The sequence below is a fragment of the Lethenteron reissneri genome, chromosome 29 (assembly GCF_015708825.2).
Source record: "Lethenteron reissneri isolate LAM-NWPU_2019-01 chromosome 29, ASM1570882v1, whole genome shotgun sequence".
Classification (NCBI taxonomy): Eukaryota; Metazoa; Chordata; class Hyperoartia; order Petromyzontiformes; family Petromyzontidae; genus Lethenteron; species Lethenteron reissneri.
Window position 1 is genome coordinate 5,833,544 of NC_083807.1, and position 22,484 is coordinate 5,856,027.

At 42.5% G+C, this 22,484-nt stretch overlaps 1 protein-coding gene across 4 annotated transcripts; it reads left to right on the forward strand.

The window, feature by feature from the left end:
• Positions 1-1,853: 1,853 nt before the first annotated feature.
• LOC133349205 (uncharacterized) lies at positions 1,854-22,085 on the forward strand. 4 transcript variants are annotated; one of them, XM_061562490.1, is made up of 5 exons: positions 3,335-3,604; positions 8,624-8,917; positions 9,482-9,829; positions 17,936-18,044; positions 18,252-22,085. In XM_061562490.1, the coding sequence occupies exons 1-5, from the start codon at positions 3,503-3,505 to the stop codon at positions 18,392-18,394; spliced, it is 996 nt and encodes a 331-aa protein (XP_061418474.1). In that variant the 5' UTR covers positions 3,335-3,502; the 3' UTR covers positions 18,395-22,085. The 4 variants fall into 4 exon arrangements, with proteins under 4 accessions (XP_061418473.1, XP_061418472.1, XP_061418474.1 ...); XM_061562489.1 differs by lacking the exons at positions 3,335-3,604; positions 17,936-18,044; positions 18,252-22,085 and adding exons at positions 1,854-2,480; positions 11,254-17,882; XM_061562488.1 differs by lacking the exons at positions 3,335-3,604; positions 17,936-18,044; positions 18,252-22,085 and adding exons at positions 3,167-3,278; positions 11,254-17,882.
• Positions 22,086-22,484: the final 399 nt, after the last annotated feature.

The window sequence follows — 22,484 nt, forward strand, 5'->3', positions numbered from 1 at the left end:
CGTAGAAAGGAAATAATAATAAAAATAAACAATTAAATAGTGAGAAATAGTAAGAATTGTACTATTTAATTTTTATTATTTTTTATTTCCCTGCTACGTGACTTTACCGAAAGAACCAAGAATATGAATCCCTGCAGTGACGAAAGCTTTAAATCGAAATTAAATTATTGTTTTTTTATATATATTGTACTTACAAACCTCGCTGCAAGGCATCAGGAGTCAAAAGGTAACGGGTTCAAATCCAACCGCCGTTATAATATATTTTTTTAAAAATAACTTCATAAACTATTATTTTCTTTACTTTATCATTTGTAGCAGTATTTTTGGGCATCGTTACGTACAATACAAAAATTCTATGACTATTTATACAATATGTGTTATTGTATTTTTAAAAAAATGCATTTTAATACTTCAACGGATCAATGATTACTGGGAGCAACGTTAGTTTTAGCGTCACTCACGCTGCCAAAACTTTAATATGCAGTAGACACACAAATACGTTACAATACAGTATCACATGTTATGTCATGCATGTCTCCACATATGAAATGTAAGTTAATGAATTTAAAATAAAATATCACAGTAATTCTGCACTGTGATAAGCCACCAAAGGGCTCGCCATGAGCACGGACTGCAATACTCTACCGTAGCCACAAGGCGGCGGCATTCGCCAGGTCACACGTTCAAATCCAACCTGAATAATACTTATTTATTTATGACTTATAAACAATCATATTTACTTAGTAATTTGTTGCGGTGTTCATCGGGATTATGACATTAAACAAAATATTCTGAAAGTATATACACCAGATGTGTTATTGTTTAATTAGCGATTAATACATCGAAGATGTACGGCCGGAGAACATGTAGCAGTTATATGGCGAAGAGGTGCCGTTAGTTACCAACTGGCGCAGTGGCGCACTGGGCTTAGCCCCTCGACTTTTTATTAAGGGGGTCTAACGTCGGTTCCGGGAACCACCAAATTCGTAGGAGGGTTTCCATTCAAAATCAATCCACTAGCATGAGGTGAGAAGGTGTCGGCGCCGCCTGTAGCTTCATTCAGTACCGCGATGGCCTTAGGCCCCTATTTTATTTAATTAGTATTCTTGGTTCTTTTGGTAAAGTCACGTAGAAAGGAAATAATACAAAAAAATAAACAATTAAATAGTGAGAAATAGTAAGAATTGTACTATTTAATTTTTATTATTTTTTATTTCCCTGCTACGTGACTTTACCGAAAGAACCAAGAATATGAATCCCTGCAGTCACGAAAGCTTTAAATAGAAATTTTATTATTAGTGTTTTTTTTTGAGACTGTACTTACAAACCTCGCCGTAAGCCGTCAGGAGTCAAAAGGTCAATAGTTCAAATCCAACCGCCGTTATAATATATTTAAATAAATTCACTTCATAAACTATTATTTTCTTTACTTTATCATTTGTAGCAGTATTTTTGGGCATCGTTACGTACAATACAAAAAATCTATAACTATTTATACATGATGTGTTATTGTATTTAAAAAAATGCATTTTAATACTTCAATGGATCAATGATTACTGGGAGCAACGTTAGTTTTAGCGTCACTCACGCTGCCAAAACGTTAATATGCAGTAGACACACAAATACGTTACAATACAGTATCACATGTTATGTCATGTATGTGTCCACATATGAAATGTAAGTTAATGAATTTAAAATAAAAACTCACAGTAATGCTGCACTGTGATAAGCCACCAAAGGGCTCGCCATGAGCACGGACTGCAATACTCTACCCTAGCCACAAGGCGGCGGCATTCGCCAGGTCACGCGTTCAAATCCAACCTGAATAATACTTATTAATTTATGACTTATAAACAATCATATTTACTTAGTAATTTGTTGCGGTGTTCATCGGGATTATGACATTAAACAAAATATTCTGAAAGTATATACACCAGATGTGTTATTGTTTAATTAGCGATTAATACATCGAAGATGTACGGCCGGAGAACATGTAGCAGTTATATGGCGAAGAGGTGCCGTTAGTTACCAACTGGCGCAGTGGCGCACTGGGCTTAGCCCCTCGACTTTTTATTAAGGGGGTCTAACGTCGGTTCCGGGAACCACCAAATTCGTAGGAGGGTTTCCATTCAAAATCAATCCACTAGCATGAGGTGAGAAGGTGTCGCGCCGCCTGTAGCTTCATTCAGTACCGTGATGACCTTAGGCCCCTTTTTTATTTAATAATTATTCTTGGTTCTTTTGGTAAAGTCACGTAGAAAGGAAATAATAATAAAAAATAAACAATTAAATAGTGAGAAATAGTAAGAATTGTACTATTTAATTTTTATTATTTTTTATTTCCCTGCTACGTGACTTTACCGAAAGAACCAAGAATATGAATCCCTGCAGTGACGAAAGCTTTAAATCGAAATTAAATTATTGTTTTTTTATATATATTGTACTTACAAACCTCGCTGCAAGGCATCAGGAGTCAAAAGGTAACGGGTTCAAATCCAACCGCCGTTATAATATATTTTTTTTAAAATAACTTCATAAACTATTATTTTCTTTACTTTATCATTTGTAGCAGTATTTTTGGGCATCGTTACGTACAATACAAAAATTCTATAACTATTTATACAATATGTGTTATTGTATTTAAAAAAAAATGCATTTTAATACTTCAACGGATCAATGATTACTGGGAGCAACGTTAGTTTTAGCGTCACTCACGCTGCCAAAACTTTAATATGCAGTAGACACACAAATACGTTACAATACAGTATCACATGTTATGTCATGCATGTCTGCAGATATGACATGTCAGTTAATGAATAAAAAATAAAATATCAGTAATTCTGCACTGTAATAAGCCACCAGAGGGCTCACATTAAGCACGGAGTGCAATACTCTACCGTAGCCACAAGGTGGCGGCAATCGCCAAGTCAAGCGTTCAAATCCAACCTGAATAATACTTTTTTATTTATGACTTATAAACAATCATTTTTACTTAGTAATTTGTTGCGGTGTTCATCGGGATTATGACATTAAACAAAATATTCTGAAAGTATGTACACCAGATGTGTTATTGTTTAATTAGCGATTAATACATCGAAGATGTACGGCCGGAGAACATGTAGCAGTTATATGGCGAAGAGGTGCCGTTAGTTACCAACTGGCGCAGTGGCGCACTGGGCTTAGCCCCTCGACTTTTTATTAAGGGGGTCTAACGTCGGTTCCGGGAACCACCAAATTCGTAGGAGGGTTTCCATTCAAAATCAATCCACTAGCATGAGGTGAGAAGGTGTCGCGCCGCCTGTAGCTTCATTCAGTACCGTGATGACCTTAGGCCCCTTTTTTATTTAATAATTATTCTTGGTTCTTTTGGTAAAGTCACGTAGAAAGGAAATAATAATAAAAAATAAACAATTAAATAGTGAGAAATAGTAAGAATTGTACTATTTAATTTTTATTATTTTTTATTTCCCTGCTACGTGACTTTACCGAAAGAACCAAGAATATGAATCCCTGCAGTCACGAAAGCTTTAAATCGAAATTAAATTATTGTTTTTTATATATATTGTACTTACAAACCTCGCCGCAAGGCATCAGGAGTCAAAAGGTAACGGGTTCAAATCCAACCGCCGTTATAATATATTTTAAAAAATAACTTCATAAACTATTATTTTCTTTACTTTATCATTTGTAGCAGTATTTTTGGGCATCGTTACGTACAATACAAAAATTCTATAACTATTTATAAAAGATGTGTTTTTGTATTTTTAAAAAAATGCATTTTAATACTTCAACGGATCAATGATTACTGGGAGCAACGTTAGTTTTAGCGTCACTCACGCTGCCAAAACTTTAATATGCAGTAGACACACAAATACGTTACAGTACAGTATCACATGTTATGTCATGCATGTCTGCACATATGAAATATAAGTTAATACATTCTAAATAAAATATCACAGTAATTCTGCACTGTGATAAGCCACCAGAGGGCTCACAATAAGCACGGAATGCAATTCTCTACTGTAGCCACAAGGCGGCGGCAGTCGATAGGTCGCACGTTCAAATGCTAACTCCCTTAAATTTCGATTTAAAGCTTTCGTGACTGCAGGGATTCATCTTCTTGGTTCTTTCGGTAAAGTCACGTAGAAGGGAAGTAATAAAATAATAAAAATAAAACATAATAAAATAATTCTCACGACGTTTCGGCCACAACGCAAGCAGCCGTCCTCAGGTGAAAACCAGGTCTGTCGGGGAGACAGCGTCTGAATGAAACAGCACACGAGCTTGGAGCATATATATAAGCTGGGTTAGGAGGGGGGGAAAGGGCGCTTCGACAAAAGAATTTACATATCAAGAGGAATCCTGTATAATGCACGGGCATATGTAGTACTAATCACATCCCTGCATTTCCCATAAATATGCTAAATTCCTCTTGATATGCAGCGGCACATTAAATACGCACTACAATGACAATAGTTTAAAGCGATTTGGGGGGGGGGGCAGAGCTTTGTGACGTCATATTTGAGGGGGGGGTCTGACTTTTGTGACGCCGTGTGACGAAGGGGGGGGGGGGGGTCAAAAATCGTCAAAATCGCGTGACGTCATTTATGGACGGCCCCTAAATAGAGTAGTGGGCAGAGAGAGGTTGCAGGGGACGGGATGTGGCTGGGTTCACACGCTTCGGTGTCGCCTTCACCCATGGCGCGTCTCCTCTCATCACATTTGGATGAAGCTGGCGCACGCTGCACGCGCCTGATGATTGATAAATTCGTCGCCCACTGCATTTGCCCAACGTAGGGCCCCGTGTTCGATCTTGTAATGTATGGCAGCAAATATATTACTTAGTCAGGGCCAGGCACGGTGCTGTTATATTAAACAAGAGACACAAAATAAACACGTAACTACCGTACATTACACCATGGGATCCTCATTTGCCAGTAAAAATATGATAATTGTTTTTTTACCCTTCTATCTGGCAACAAAACTGACACCTTTTTACAAGGAGTCATGTTTGCATAGACCGCAATACCTGCAGTCATAAATACAAACAAAAGACATAACTCTGATAACGTGCACTGTCCTTGAAGTTGATTGGTCCACACCCGAGACAGCTTTCCTTAGAGCCTAGTCTCACATGGGTTGGACCAGATGACGCCAAAAGTCTTTTGTTTGTATTATGACTGCAGGTATTGCGGTCTATGCAAACGTGACTCCTTGTAAAAAGGTGTCAGTTTTGTTGCCAGATAGAAGGGTAAAAAAACAATTATCATACCGTACATTAAGCAAAACGCGAGTCACCAAAGTTAAAATCCGGAACGCCTCTAATGGAGACTTTGAAGCATCAGTTCCCAGCAGACCATATCTGTGCCTCCACGTAAAAAACAACTAAAGTATAATTTACACATCCCATTAGCCACGTGGCCTTCTTGTGGGAGTACACAACAATCAGCAGTATTGGTTCAACACAAGCAAACCCTGGACCGGTTTCGCCATTCAGTGTCTCAATAGTGGCCAGGCAAGAGTCAACCAAATACTGGGTGAATGTTTTATAGAGGCAAGGAACGCCCCTGCTATTTATATATTTGTACTCTTAGGTTTTTTCGGTAAAGTCACGTAGGTAAAAATAAATAATAAAAGTAATAGAAATAATACATAATTTATTTTTTATAATTTCTACTATTTATTTAATAGAAATAATTACTATTTTATTTCTATTATTTTTTATTTTTACCTACGTGACTTGACAGAAATAAAATATTTATTAGTCATATTATTTATTATTATTTATTTTTACCTACGTGACTTTAATAATATAAATAAATATGTATTATTTCTATTATTTTTATTATTTATTTTTACCTACGTGACTTTACCGAAAAAACCTTCGAGTATGAATCTCTATTGTAAATTTTAACGGATCGATTCGAACGCGGACCGCACACAATCGATGCGAATCGAGGAAACGCGTCGAGGAACGCGGAAGCCAGCTTCGATATCGATTCGTCGACGTCAATCGGCGAATCGATATCGGAGGGTGACGTCACGGCCGTTACGGTCGTGACGGTTTGGCGGTTGCCCCGCCCACCGCCGCCCACGTGGCGCGGGGGAATTTGTAACTCCGCAGTGAACAAAGTTACCCCCTGGAACATCGCGGTAACTTCTGTATCATTTCGTCCAGATACACGACTGGATATCGGGGTTGATAGTGGGGGTGGTGGATATCTGAGCCGGTCTCGGCACACGATGGTCCAACGCGCTGAACAGGACACACGGCGTGAGCGACCCGGCACGGAAGAGGGCTTCGTCCAGCAGTGGATTGAGCATGGTCCGTTAATTGCAATTGTTAAATGTCACATTTAACATCGTCACCTTGCGTAATTAATTAACGTTAAATATACCGTACTGTGTATTCATATCGTCATTTTTATATATTCACATCTCAACGGTGGGTGTGCGTTTAGAGCGTGCGATATTATGGATTTTAAGCTATTTAACTATCTTCAAAGCATGTAACATTAAGATAACGTGAATCATTTTAAGTGTTTTTGTATAATTCAAGTACACCTGGCGTTCGGAGAGGACACTTGCCAAATGACATCTGGTCACACAGTAGCAGTGTGACTGCTGATAAGACCCAGAAGGGCAACACCAAGTTGAGAGTTGTCGACACGACCTTAATGATTGATTATCTGGTCCAGTTTGTAATACATCATCACTGGGGAGACAACTTCAATTGAACAATTTTTTATTTTCCAGGTAAAGCTCACTGAACTATATATAACTCTATTTCAGAAGCGACGTGGCTATCACAAATTAAGTGACTTATGTGTAAAATATACAGCAACCGAACTAACTCTAAACGCACGTTTTTAAATGTGGAGGGAGAAGCCGGAGGACCCTTTTTTTCACTATAAATCCTTTATATGCGTGGCAGCTGGAGTCCTCTGGCTTGAGATGGCTGCCACCTATGGGTCAGATGATTGCATTGCACCATTAAGCAATTGGTAATTAAATATAATATTTTTGTCCTAAAAAGTGTAAAATTTTGGAAAAAAATTTTCACGAACATTAATTGTCACGCACAACGAGTCTGTGTGGAAAATGTCAGCTCGATTGGATCACGGGAAGTGGGTTAAAAAACGACCGAAAGATTTGCACGGTCGTAAGCAAGCAAGCGAACTTAATATAACGGATTTAAAAATGGTACCTTTTTGCCGGGTGTATTAGCAATACAATATGCACCGTCTGCTATACACGGGTCGTTCAAGATCCTGTGGTGTCATTCGCAAACGTTATAATGGCTGTGTTGGGGACACTGACCGAGTATTGCTTAGACCTGTGTTCGAATCCTGGTTTTAATCGGTCTTGATTAAAGTGAGTTGGTCTCAGACTGATGACCAATGAGTGCACCATACACTAAATGTAAAATGTTTTTTTCATCATCAACAATTGCCCTACATTTTTTAAATAAAACTGCGAGATTTGAAATCGGACATGGGTTTGATGACATGAAATAATAGCCTTAATGATACTGTACACATGATGCATGTATTAAAGCATTTTATAAATAAAAATTACTTTGAATGACAATGACATAAAAATATAAAGAAGTTATGTACTCACCAGTGTAACTAACCGGACGCTCTCCTAGCCTCCGCACATCGTATAACCTTATTTTTTACATCCATACTGATGCCTTTCCTTTGTTTAGCCACATTACCAGAACTATCACTTGCAGGCCTTTTTCCCCAGACATTGTGTGTCAAAATTGCAATCAGGATGAAGCAACAAAACTGTTACCAAAGGTCAAATAACCAAACACACGTTCCACGGGAAGCGTTCAAGGCTGGCGGGCAGAGGCGGGAGCGCTGGTTGGCTCAGCACCACTGAGCGTGCGCTTCTCTTTCACTGATTGAGCGAGCGGCTCGGAGAAGGCAGGGAGTGTTGCATGCCGCGTGTTCTCGCGCAGGAATTTTGAATCGTTCAGGAATTTTCCTCCAGGACAGAACCTCGTAAGGAAATGGTGTTATAAGAGGCAGCCTGTCCATACGATAAAAAATGTTTTTTTTTTATCATAATGGTACTATGTAAATGTTTTCATCCTAATCATACTGCTGTTGGTGTCGTGAAATACGTGTGTTAATTTTCCTGTCATTTTACTCTAAACTTGAGATAAAACTATGTGAGCCCCTGTGCACGTGCCACTTTTCTGTGACCATGCCAGTGAGATGGCCAACTGTTGCCAGCAACGCATCAAACATGAGCAACTATGGTAACTCTATGCAATAGCGTAGAGCAGCAGGGTTCTGTGTAGCCGAGGCAAATGGAGATTGGTAAAAAGGTGTTGACTACCTGGGATTGGTCTAAGAGTACACAGTGTTGGGTGGTCACATGATCTTTGATTGTAAATTTCTATCCCAGTTGCTCACTAAGGACGAGCAACTATTGGACGTGTCGTTCCTTGTAAAATCGAAAATGGTGTGGCAACAACTTCAAAATTATCTGCGTATACCAGGGTGTGCGGCTGCCATTTGAGCCAACTGGAATATAATTGGGAATAAAATAAAGCACTCCAATGACTTAGACCTAACCACTCTGTGGCCGCTTCTCTCTCTCTCTCCAGATGGAAACGTCCTCACGCTCAAGTTGTACCCGAGGCAAAGCGACCTCCAGCTACGGCGCCATCTTTTCGCAGAAGCTGTCGCTGAGGCTGCTGCTGCTGCTGCTGCCACCGCTGCTGCTGCTGCTGAATGTGGCCGTGGCACAGCGCGAGAGCGCAGGCCGCGCGTCCGTCCTCTCGATGCTGCGGTGCAAGCAGGTGGACGTCGCCAAGAACCTCTCCTCCGGATACGGGTGCTTCTGCCACGCGAGATTCCGCCACGCAGAGCCCCAGGACGAATTGGACTTGTGCTGCATGGTGAGGCTTGGCTGCGGGTAATTCGTAGAGTGAGTGAGAGAGGCACCGATGCTGCGTTGGGGCGATGGATAAAGGCCTCCCCAAACCGGATTTGCGATTGTCTCTCACAAAAACACTCATGATATAGATTTATGTATTATATGATTTTTCATAGAATTAGGACCCATATCTAAAAAATCCTTACCCGATAAACATCTGGTAGATCACCAGCATTGGTCTAAGCCAGCGTGACTTGTGGTGATACACTGTACGTTGAGACCAGTCCAGAGTTTGCTTGTGTTCAACCAAAGCTGGTTAAATTATGCACTCACAGAATGCCGTGTAGATAATGGGATGTGTTGAAAATTGTTTATATTCATGCGGAGGGAGCCATATGTCAAGGAGGAATATTGTCTTCTTATTTTTTTCATCCATAAGTGGATTGACAAAGAGCTGTGAGAAAGAAACGATGTTTCCTTGTTTAAGTTCATTTATTTAATGCAGGTTCTCACCAATTTGATACTAAAACATCTGCCTGTCTGCCCACATGTTCCTTGGTCCATTCGTCCATCCCCGTGGCTAAAGATGGCCCACTGCTGTGCCCGCGCCGCAATCCTCGACTACTGCCAGTCGGAGAGTGGCCTGCAAACGCTCGAGGCCAAACTCAAGGAGCAGCCCTCCTGCAAGACACATCGGCCTGCGGCATCACGCAAGGCCGACGAGCGTTCAGAGGCCACGCTGACCCGAGATGCCGTGGTAGAGGTGCTGGAGGCCGTGACAGAGGAGTTGAACGAGATGACTGTGAAGGAAAAGCAAAGAGTGGAGCGGGAGGCCAACACGACGTGTGAGCGGGTGCTGTACGAGTGTGAGCGGGCGTTGTACATGTGCGCCAGCGATGCACCTGTGCGGCCTGATTTGGTCGGGCTCCCCCAGGTGAGTGCAGGTTGCTTCGAGATATTAACTACCTCGTGGGGTGCCACGGTGGCGAGATATTAACTACCTCGCCTGGTATTCAGGAGGTCGTGGGTTTGATCCCGACCCTGACGCCTGTATATTTGGAGTTTTCATGTTCTCTCCTTGGTTGTGTGGATTTTTCTTCGGGTCCTCCGGTTTTTCCCTCCTGATTTACATATTTGGCTGCTATAAATTTCCACATAAGCCACTTCATTGAGCTGTCATTTGTGGCCAAGTCGCTTCTAAAAATGAGCTATATAGCTCAGTGGGCCTTACCTGGGAAAATAAACATTGTTATGTTTATAGTTTAATAGTATTTTTTTTTATTCACACACTGAGTATGGATTGCAAATTAAATGGGGTTTTTGGATTGGCACGTGATCTTTAAAAAAATACTTAAAACGAATTCTAGCTCCACATCTGGTGTTTACATGAACAGGCACAATTTAATCAAAAATATTTTATTGTCTATATTCAACACAGGCCTAAAGCCCCATAATGCAAAGCAGCCAGCAACAAAACATGAATGATAAATACAACACATAGTATCGCCCCAATGCTCATTCGAGCAAGAAATCACCGACCGACTTTTTGGAATAGAGCAAGTCTATAAGAACTTGGGAAAATAAACAATGGGAGTTCCAAAATCAGAAACTAAGGGCACAGCAGATAAGATGAGATGTATAGACTTTATTGAACAACTTTGTAGAAACTCGGTGAAAGAGATGATAGAAAATAACTCCTCAGTCGAACAGGTGAGAACAGGAGAATGTTAAATCTCCTGCAGTGTAGTTGTTGGACACAGTAGGGATACCAGGAAATTGTCATCTTGATAGGAAGGGCATCAATGTGTGAATTTCCTGGGCACAATGATTGGTCGTGCCCATTAAAGAGTGATAAAGAAGTAAGACAGTAACTGCAGTGAATCAATGTGTGCAGGAGGACCATTTAACTGAACTGCTCTGTTAAATTGTACAAGCAGAATTTACAGTATTCTGACCAATTCAAAACAGTGCTTATCATAGGATCTGCACATGTCGCATGTACATCACGAGATGTCCCACACAAGTTTGAGGTTCACTTCATCATTTATTTTCAAGTTATAGTAAGCGGTGTATCATTGTGGCACTTTAGTGACGTCGCGAGACCTTTTTACAATTCAAGTTGAGGGAGCTGGATTAATTCTGGTATGGTAGGACTATAACGGATGGAGATGACATGCAGAGACCTTCATCCTGCAGTGGCTATACAATGATTGATGATGATTAATCGTATTTTATAGCCCTTAGACACAAATGAATGCATGAAAAATGAGTGTAAGCTTCTATCTTAATGAATTATAACATACCTAATGTTTGCCAACCCTGACACTCTCCCTTGTCGATACTCCCGCCGGCCTCTAGGATGAGATCTGCAGGGCCAATATCGACCGGCCAGTGTGCTCGCTGGAGCCAGCACCGACCAACCAATCTACAGCCATACCTACCACCAGACCTGTTACTGGACTCACAAAACAAATTCCCAGTTCTACAGCCAGACCTACAACCAGTTCTATTACTAGACTCACAACAACACCTACCACCAGTACTACAGCCAGACCTACCAGCCGATCTTTTTCCTGGCTTACAACCAGCTATTCGACCAGTTCTATAGCCAGACCTTCGAACAGATCTTCTGACAAATCGACAGACAGGTTCACTGAACATTTACTCAATCTGATTACTGGAAGCGAAGAGACCTCCAGAGAAATGGTGACAGGAAATGTACACTCAGCACAAAACCATGTTTGGCAACCATCCCATCTCAGAAGCGGTGATGCACACTCACACATACAACACCTGGACCCCATTCTCAGGGTTGATAGTGATCTTACACCGAGACAATACCTGCAGCACATTCTGAGGGTTGACAAAGTACACCCACTCAGACATCATCCATGGCCCAATCTCGCTCTTGGCAGCACACATGCACACCGACAACATAGCCTCACCTGTGACCGAGCACACCCACAGACACGACAGAGTGACAATACACCCCAAGAGAGACAGCACAGTCTCAGAAACAGCGTATTGCACTTTCTGAAGCAACACCGTAGATACGCTGATTCGAACCTATACAAACAACACCGACCCATTCATGGCATTGCACATAAACGCATACAACTCTTTGACAGTACATACCCACACAGACAACACCGTGTCAAGAGTGACTATACAGACCCAGAGATACAGCACATTCCCACAGGCAACATAATGCGCTTTCTGGGCCAACGTCCTTTTAGAATTGACGATTCACAACCATACGGACGACACCCTCCCAGAGATGGCACTACACACCCACGTAGACACAGTGTCGAGGGTGACAGTACACAGCCAGAGAGACAGCACATTCTCAAAGAAAGCATAATGCGCATTCTTAACCAACGCCCTTTTAGAATTGACGATTCAGAGCGATACGGACAACACCCTCCCAGAGGTGCAGCTACAAAACCACGTGGACAATACAGTTTTGCTGATAGCATCATCAATGGACCCACATTTGCTGACGAGAAGAATGTGGGAGATATCATCAATGAACCAACGTTCACTGACGAGTACAATGCAAGAGACACCTTTAATCGACCCACATTCGCTGACGAGAACAATGCGGAAGACATCAATGGACCCGACAGTACACACAAACACAGACAACTCCTTGACAGTACATACTCACACAGACAACACCGTGTCAAGAGTGACTATACACACCCAGAGAGACAGCACATTCTCACAGGCAAAACAATGCGCTTTCTGGGCCAACATCCTTTTAGAATTGACAATTCACAACCATACGGACGACATCATCCCAGAGGTCCCAATAGACACCCACACGGACATTACAGTTTAGGTGATGGCACCATCAAAGGACCCATGTTCACTGAAGAGTACAATGCAAGAGACACCACCAATGGACCCACGTTCACTGACGAGAATGATGCGAGAGATACCATCAATAGACCCACATTTGCTGACGAGAATGATGCGGAAGACATCATCAATGGACCCGACAGTACATTCAAACACAAACAACTCCTTGAGAGTACATACTCACACAGACAGCACCGTGTCAAGAGTAACAATACAGAACCAGAGCGACAACACATTCTCACAGGCAACATGATGCACTTTCTGGGCCAGCACCCTTTTAGAATTGACGATTCACAACTCTACAGACGACACCCTCCCAGAGGTGACAATACACACCCACTCAGACAATATAGTTATGGTGATGGCACCATCAATGGACCCACGTTCACTGACAAGAAGGCGGGAGACACCATGGATGAACTCACATTTGCTGACGAGAACAATTTAGAAGAAAGCATGGATGGACCCAGATTTACTTATGAGAACAATGCGGAATATACCATGGATGAACCCACATTTGCTGACGAGAACAATGTAGGAGACAGGATGGATGGACCCAGATTGACTTATGAGAACAATGTGGAAGATACCATGCATAGACCCACATTCACTGACAAGAATACGGGAGACACTGTCAATGGACCTAAATTTGCCGAAGAGAACAATGCGGGAGACAGCATGGATGAACCCACATTAACTTATGAGAACAATGTGAGAGACATCATGCATAGACCCACATTCGTTGATGAGAACAATTCGGGAGATACCATCAATGGATCCACATTCGCTGAAGAGAACAATGCGGGCGACAGCATGGATGGACCCACATTCACTAACGAGAACAATGCGGAAGACATCATCAATGGACCCGACAGTACACGCAAACACAAACAACTCCTTGACAGTACATACTCACACAGACAACACCGTGTCAAGAGTAACAATACAGATCCAGAGCGACAACACATTCTCACAGGCAACATGATGCACTTTCTGGGCCAGCGCCCTTTTAGAATTGACGACTCACAACTATACAGACGACACCCTCCCAGAGGTGACAATACACACCCACTCGGACAATACAGTTTTGGTGATGGCACGCCCACATTCACTGACAAGAATGCGGGACACACCATGGATGAACCCACATTTGCTGACGGGAACAATTTAGAAGACAGCATGGATGGACCCAGATTGACTTATGAGGACAATGCTGGAGATACCATGAATGGACCCACATTCACTGACAAGAATACGGGAAACACTGTCAATGGACCTAAATTCGCTGAAGAGACCTATGCGGGAGACAGCATGGATGGATCCACGTTCATTGACAAGAACAATACGGGAGACACCATCAATGGATCCACATTAACTACTCAGAACAATGCGGGAGACACCATGGATGGTCCCACGTTTACTGACGAGTACAATACGGGAGACACTGTCATTGAACCCACATTCACTGACGAAAACAATGCGGGAGACACCATGGATGAAACCACATTTGATGACGAGAACAATGCGGGAGACACCATGGATGAAGCCACATTTGATGACGAGAACAATGCAGGAGACAGGATGGATGGACCCACGTTCACGGATCAGAACAATGCGGGAGACACCATGGATCGATCCACATTTGCTGAAGAGAACAATGCAGGAGACACCATCAATCGACCCACGTTCACGGATGAGAACAATGCGGAAGACACCATGGATCTATCCACATTTGCTGAAGAAAACAATGCGGGCAACAACATGGAAGGACCCACGTTCACTTATGAGAACAATGCAAGAGACACCGTGAATGGACCTGCATTCGCTGATGACAATCCGGGAGACACCATGGATGAACCCACATTTGATGACGAAAACAATGCTGGAGACATCATAAATAGATCCACGTTTACTGAAAAGAAAAATGCAGGAGAAACCATTCACGAACCCACATTTGCTGACGAGAACAATTTAGAAGACAGGATGCATGAACCCAGATTGACTTATGAGAACAATGCGGAAGATACCATGAATGGACCCACATTCACTGACAAGAATACGGGAAACACTGTCAATGGATCCACATTCACTAACAAGAACAATGCGGGAGACAACATTAATGGTCCCACGTTTACTGACGAGTACAATGCAGGAGACACCATCAATGAACCCACGTTCACTGACAAGAACAATACGGGAGACACTGTCATTGAACCCACATTCACTGACGAAAACAATGCGGGATACACCATGGATGGACCCACATTAACTGATGAGACCAATGCGGGAGACACCATGGACGGACCCACATTTACTGATGAGACCAATGCAGGAGACACCATCAATGGACCCACATTCACTTACGAGAACACTGCAGGAGACACCATGGACGGACCCACATTTACTGACGAGAACAATGTGGTAGAATCCATCGATGGACCCACATTCACTGATGAGACCAATTCGAAAGACACCATGGGTCAATCCAAATTCGCTGAAGAGAACAATGTGGGAGACAGCATGGATGGACCCACGTTCATTGACGAGAGCAATGCGAGACACACCTTTAATGGACCCACATTTACTGATTATAACAATGCGGGAGACACCATCACTTGACCCACGTGTACTGACCAGAAAATGAGGGACACACTCTTGACTGACAAGAGCAATGTAAGCTACACTCTGGATGAAGCCAGCCTCGCCCAGGGCCTCATCAAGTGATGATTAACAGTAATGCATCACTTCCACTGCTGTCACCACCATCACCAAGAGCATCACTGTGTCGGAACTGAGCTTGCAATGCGAGTATCTTTCAGTTACAGTCCTGTATGCAGTCATGTAAAAACGAAAAATGTAAAATAAAATAATAATAATAAATCACGTCTATTTTTATTATATATATACTTTACATCCACTTACTTGGTCTCATTCACTTACCATTGTTCACTCAATCCCAGCTAATGCTAGCCTCCCCTTTTTCTCCACTTATTCTCTACACATTTTTTCATTTATTTTTCTTCATCTCTTAACCATCATCCAGCCGTCCTCATCTATCTTCAGGCTGCAATGTCCACAATGGAGAGGGGCTATGAGATAGGGTTCAAGAGGCACATTGATTTTTAGCAGGCCAAGATTTTGTTGCAGAGCTTCACGGTTCGACTCCAGCGGCTGCCCTGGTTACTACTGAAGCGCCATCTGTTTTCACAGTGGACGTTAAAGTTCCCGTGACATATTTTGCAATAGTAGACCATTGTGTGTGCCAGAGTTATGGTCCAAATTTTGCCAAATAAAAAAAAAATACCCGCAAATGACTCAATTGGTATTTATCAAAACGAGCATCGCCCCCGAGAAACCCTGGCAGGAGCCTCCTGCAAAGAGTCATGAGATGGGGGAGGCTTTCCTGGGCAACCAAGCACACTCATACAGATAAAGAGCTTGGAAACTCCTTTAGAAGAGAAGATAAATAATTCGTGAGTTTAAAGAAAATGGTATTTTATGCATGAGTGATATCTATATTAATATGGGAATCAAGGACAAACCTTTTTCATTGGCTGTGTAGGGTAGTGGTGGGTTTAACGACACACTTATGTTTATGCAATCTAACCCAAAAAATACCTTTATTAAGGAGCTAGATGCTAACTTAGCCGCTCAATAGTAAGTTGCTGTTATTTGACTAGAGGTGTTTGAGATATGGCGAGTGATTGCAACACAAAAGGAGGATATTAAAGGAATTGTCACCACCACCATGAGGATGACTCGGGATGTACGCTCATGTTGAGGCACGCGGTGTGGGCAGAGCGGTGGGAATGAGTTGGCTTCGCATTCTTCAGCAAGTGGCTTCGCGCTCTTAAGTGGGAGGCACCGTAGACATCGCGGTGGTACAAGGACGGCGATGACCTCACGCATCGCGAACGTGGGGGGGATCAGTGAGGCTGTCGGTATTTATGGGACATTTTTTTCCGTATCAAAACGATGAAAAATAAGAAGAGATTTTATCTTTCCTGGCAATAAAACAGGAGGTGTTAAGATGTTCAAACACCAAAATAGATACGTTTTGCAAGGCATCAAGTCTGCATTAACCACAGATATTTGTGGCAAAACATGCAAATAAACATGCTCTGATAATAATTGCATTGTCCTTAAAACTAATTGGCCTACACCAGAGACAGCCTTCTTCATGGGGTATGGCCTGGTCTCACCACCAGTGTGAGACCTGCGAATGCCAAAGGGTGAACAGTTCCAAGGCAATGGAAGTATCAGAACACTTCTAGCTCGGGTCCAGCAGTTATATCGATGGGACCTTTTTTCCAGTGTCAACTATGATGCAGAATAAGAATAGGTTTTCGGTGTTCACAGCTCAACTAATTTACTATTATGCACCAGTATCCTATTATTATTATTTAAATGTTCTTCACGGTTCTGCGCATGCTGTATATCACAGTGAGCTATCTTGAAACTGAAACGTGCATTATCCTTTAATGAGCTCCCACTGAAGCATTGACTGTGACATAACCCAATGCTGCTGTCAATGCATGTGGTCATACAACTTAAAATACGTGTACACTGTTTTGAAGACCATATATAGCAGGATGTGATTGCAGAATGTATGACCTGGGCAGATTATTCACACTGTGTAGCCTGAACATTTCTGATGGCAGATACGAGTATGACGGATTACAATGTAATGTGTTGAATACAATATTGTGTAAATGACACAGCCACCAGTGGTACAATCTCGATCCACGTCGCCTCCTCCCTTGTGACGAGGACAATCAATGAAACGTTCTTTTTTTTAAATCTGGCACTTTTACCAATAAAAATCGCTTCGAGGAGCTGCACAGAAATAAATCATGAAATAAGACATCGTTTACACACCTTCGATTAGCACGGTTGGCTACGTACGGTGCGAAAGAAGCTCAACATACACACGTACGAGACAACCATCAAATAAATATTGAACGTACATTAAATACTGCTCGTTAGAAATGCATATAATATGGTTAATAAGTGTACAATCCTATACAACTAAAAAAACAGGAATGGCAACATCTGAAAACCACTGTGCAATGAGATGACAAACACACGTGCTCAAATATCGTCGGGCGGAGTAAAGGGCTAATGTGGGGCACAAGGCCTCTTTGTCCTGCTGCTCGCGTGTGGTCCGTCTGTTGAGCAGCAGACACGAGCAGCAGCAGCAGCAGGGCCTGTGCAGGAGGGCGCCGGTCCACACCTCCACCTCATCGTGGCTCAAGACGCCACTTCGGTTCGCACCACGATTGAAAGAGGTCTCTCACCCCCCCCCCCCCCCACATTCTACCCTCAACATTCAGTCATTGGTCGTGTGCAAAACCACTTTAAAAACGAATTGTAAAAGAGAGATGGTAAATCCTGAAGATGCAAAAGCTGTCAACATGCATACGCATATAAATGTTTAAAAAATATATTTTAAAAGTAATGTTTTAAAAACTGCAGGACCCTCTGCGCATTCACAGATCCGAGGCGAATCATTCCCCAGCGTTGGGGGCTGTTGGAACCCTCTGCCACACCACGCATCCTGCCTCTCCGTTCGAGTGGCACACTCGGTAGACCTGCACCCTGTGACCCCCCCCCACCCAGCCCCACGTGTGATGCATGAAACAAGGGATTTAGAAAATCAAGAGCATGAATTGCCTCCTTCTGTCAAGCTGGGGTGCAATTCAATAATAAAACAGGCTTGTGATTGTATTTGCAGAAGTCTTCAGCAAATACATGTAATACCACTGCTCTTAGCATGAATAAAGAATGTGGTTAACATTTTTAGTATTCTCTACCCCTGGGCTTCAATGGCTCGTGTTTTGAAAAGTGCTGGAACGTGGCGTGGTATTCTACTGGGGTGTTAATCATCGGATCGGCTCGTGATTGGAAACTGCACGATCCATTTCATGCGAGTTACCCGGTTTGGGTTCTGAAGCTGCCAAAGTGGAGACTCTGAGAACTACATATACACCACTTAAAGGTACACTGTGTTATATGAGGCACACACACACACACACGCCGTACATAATACCCTGAAGGTTCACCACAGTTAACAGATACAATTTTTCTGCAGAGTAATTACATTTCACATTTCAGTCTTTGCTACTTAACATGCTGCACTTAAAATGTATATAATTAACTTTACTATAACAAAAAAAAATATTTTACTAGGTAAGGCCCACTGAGCTATATAGCTCTATTTCAGAAGTGACTTGGTCATAATGATAGCTCAACAAAGTGGCTTATCACGTAGACATTTATCGCAGCCAAATACTCGAAACGCGTGTTCATAATTATAAATGTGGAAGGAAAAACCGGACCACGAGGAGAGAGACACGCAAACTCCAACTATACAGCAGGCGTCAGGGTCGGGATTGAACCCACGACCGCCTGCATACCAGGCGAGGTAGTTAACATCTCGCCACCGTGGCGAGATGTATAGGTATCGTTGCATGTCGCTGAATGTTGTGAAGACAGCGCCATAGGAGACAGACCACCGAAACCTGGAGTCGAGCCAAACAGTCGGCACGCCAAGTCACTGGGGTCTGCCCTCAAGGGCGACGAGTGACTGCCATTTGGGCACAGTATCCACTTCAACAACAACAACCAGTTCGGATTACACCCCGACCATAAGCCCATGATTTTCACAATTATTCTAGTGGCAACGCACCGCATTCCATTGATGTACCGTGCATGATGCAAATAACCTTTGAAAAGTAGCAAAGCAGTGTGTGTGTGTGCGATACAGTTCTCACCGAGAACATGAAACTTCACAAAGTCGTCGTATCACTGAAGCAGCCGTGACGGCCGTATGTGTAGGCTAGCTTGTTGTTGCCATTACAGCCGATGTAAGATGCTTTTGGTGAAAAAAGTTGTAAGTGGAGGGAGTGTGTAAGGATGGCTATAAAACTAACATCATCCAAGCCCTTGCTGGACGCGATTATTTTTGGTAGTGATTCTCCGGCGCCCTTGCACTGCGTTTGTACCAACTTCAGAAGTATGAAGATTGCACTTCGTAGTTTCATGCCGTATGTTTGTTGCCATGGCTGCGCTGCTGAGTAGAAACGAAACTTCATTACTCTACCAAAAAAAAGAATGTCCCCCTTCTAAGCCCAACTGCGACTAGATGATATTGAGGCTGCACGACCATGTATTTATATGTACCAGGTATAATGCAGCAGTGGCTATGTGTGGACTGGGCCACCTGAATTCCATTCCCAGCACCCACGGCTTACACCAGTGGCGAGCCATGTCTGACCCGATCCCTTCATTTCAAGTATCCCACACGGACCCCCGTGGTGAAGTATGGTCAAACAATTCCCCACGACTGATACAGCTGTTGGGAGGATCTTGCTATGGAGCCACACTGTTCTGCTGTGATTTTTCATGCAAGATTAAGCAATACATATTTGTTTCAAAGCCTGGACTTTTGCAACTGTTTTAGACTAATTTAAGGGTGCTGATTCCAAATCTTATCTCAGATTTGCTCTATCACATCTCATTTTATGCTATCGACATACCCCATTTTCATTGATTTTACCCGAAATTAACTCTGTCACTTATGATTGCAAGTTGTTGCGAGTCAGTGACTGCTTTAGTGTTAAAATATGGTGCTGTATTTTTAGGATAGTGTGTTTATAATATAATTTTATGTAGATATCCACATTTATTTAATATTTTTCTTCTGCCGTTTTTATTGAAAATGCAATATTTGATATCTCAAAAACCTGATGTGATAGACGAAAACTAATGCCAGATTTGGAATCAGCACCCCAAAATTACCCTAAAAAAGCGTTGGAATACCTTATGCCAGAAAAAGTGTGTTGACCAGTGTAATCTGTCAATCGAACATGAAGAAAATTAACAATCTTATTTTGACAATACCTTTTAACTCGTCTTGCGCACTTACACTCCGTGTCTGTTCTGTATTAATGTATTAAGGTTAAAGTTATCGTACAGTGCTTTCAGATGTTGTACCTGTTTTGAAAGTTGTATTCATTGCAGGATGATACCCCGTAAACTTAATATTTGTATTTTTAACTGCTAGTTAATATCTGATGCTATTTATTTGAAGGTAATTTTTTACATACTCTACATTTGTAGTCACAATGGGTATGACAACAACAATCTAAAAACCACAATCGCCTCAACACTGCAAGTCATCAAGAGAATAAGGAGCAAATGCTGTTAGCGAGCAGCACCTATGAAGGCGGCACGGCACACGAAGGGCGTGTGGGTGGCCAGCACCACGCCCGGCCACCTTTGTCTCCCGAGTGGCGATGTTGACTGCACACCGCACCAGCTACTCATTTGAGGCTGAGTCGACCTAGGGGGTGCCCAGGACCGGTTCAGATCATCGTCACCGGTGCTGGCCGTGAGCGGGAATCGAAGCCGGGTCGCCAGTTTCGTAGCGCAACGTGCTAACCTCAGCACCACCGCTCCCTATGAGAGTACAATTCACACACACCTTATTGATGACACGGCAGTCAGGTTATTGACTCGAGCATGTGATCAGTGGAGTAGTAAGAGTTGTTGCTATTTTAATTGGAACTCCAGAAGCCAGTGGCTGACAGCAAAGGAGACACTCGCTGCTCCGGTGTCTGCTCTGTCACAACAGCCACGTGAGTTTGAGGCCAGCGATGTCTCAACTTCTATTTATTAACACGTTAAGGAATCGCACACACACACAAATATCCGTGTGATTCAACGCGTGTTTAGAGTAGATTATAAAATAAAAATTCTGATGCTGTCAATAAATGTACAAAAACTGTGTTGCTTCAGTCAGTGCGCCGCGTTCGGGCATGAAGTCAGCCTCGTTTGGCTCGTAAGGAATGTGACCCAAATGGCTGTAAGGATAAACGGGGATAATGGTTATGTGTCCTCATCATTGCGGATTAGGATTAGGTGGGGACTGCAGGAGCAGCAATAGCAGCGTGAGACAGTACGACATCGCTTCGGGATGTGTGCGCGTGGTGCGTTACGCAGCTTCGCTTCCCATTCAAAGTATAAACCGCCCGCGTGATGTTGCAATTGCACTCGGGATTTAAACAACAAGTTATGTTCACTTGAGTGCCGATGCAGTTGTAATGCGGGACTTGTAGAGAGATGACTGCACGCATCGAACCACTGTGTTGTTTGGGGGTTTTTGCCGGTGACAATGCGGGCTGATTGTGTTGCTCCTAAGCGACCAAACATTTTTTCCCCCTCCCCAGTTCCAGACGGGTGGCGTGTCACTTCCCCACACCGTGACCTTGACATTGAAGAGGGCATTGTCCAAACGTGACGCGGGGCTGTGTAGCACTAATGGTTGTCCTCAATCACCATGTTGTAATCCATCTCACCCACCCAGGCCCTTCGTGGCTAAATGAAAGTAATATAAAAAAAAACGCTAATATATAAGATTATTGTTTTTGGTTAAACGATTGAAAGTACTATTTTGATTTAAAGCTTTCGTGACTGCAGGTATTCATATTCTTGGTTCTTTCGGTAAAGTCACGTAGAAGGGAAATAATAAAATAATATAAATATAAAACAATTTATATTATTTCCCTTCTACGTGACTTTACCGAAAGAACCAAGAATAAGATTTAAAGTACTGTTATTTGATTTTCTAAAATTTCTTCCTTTCTTATTTCCGATACTAGGAAGCTACTGCAGCTATGCACTTTTAAATTTAGAATAAAAATGTAAACATTTTAGAACTGCTTTTT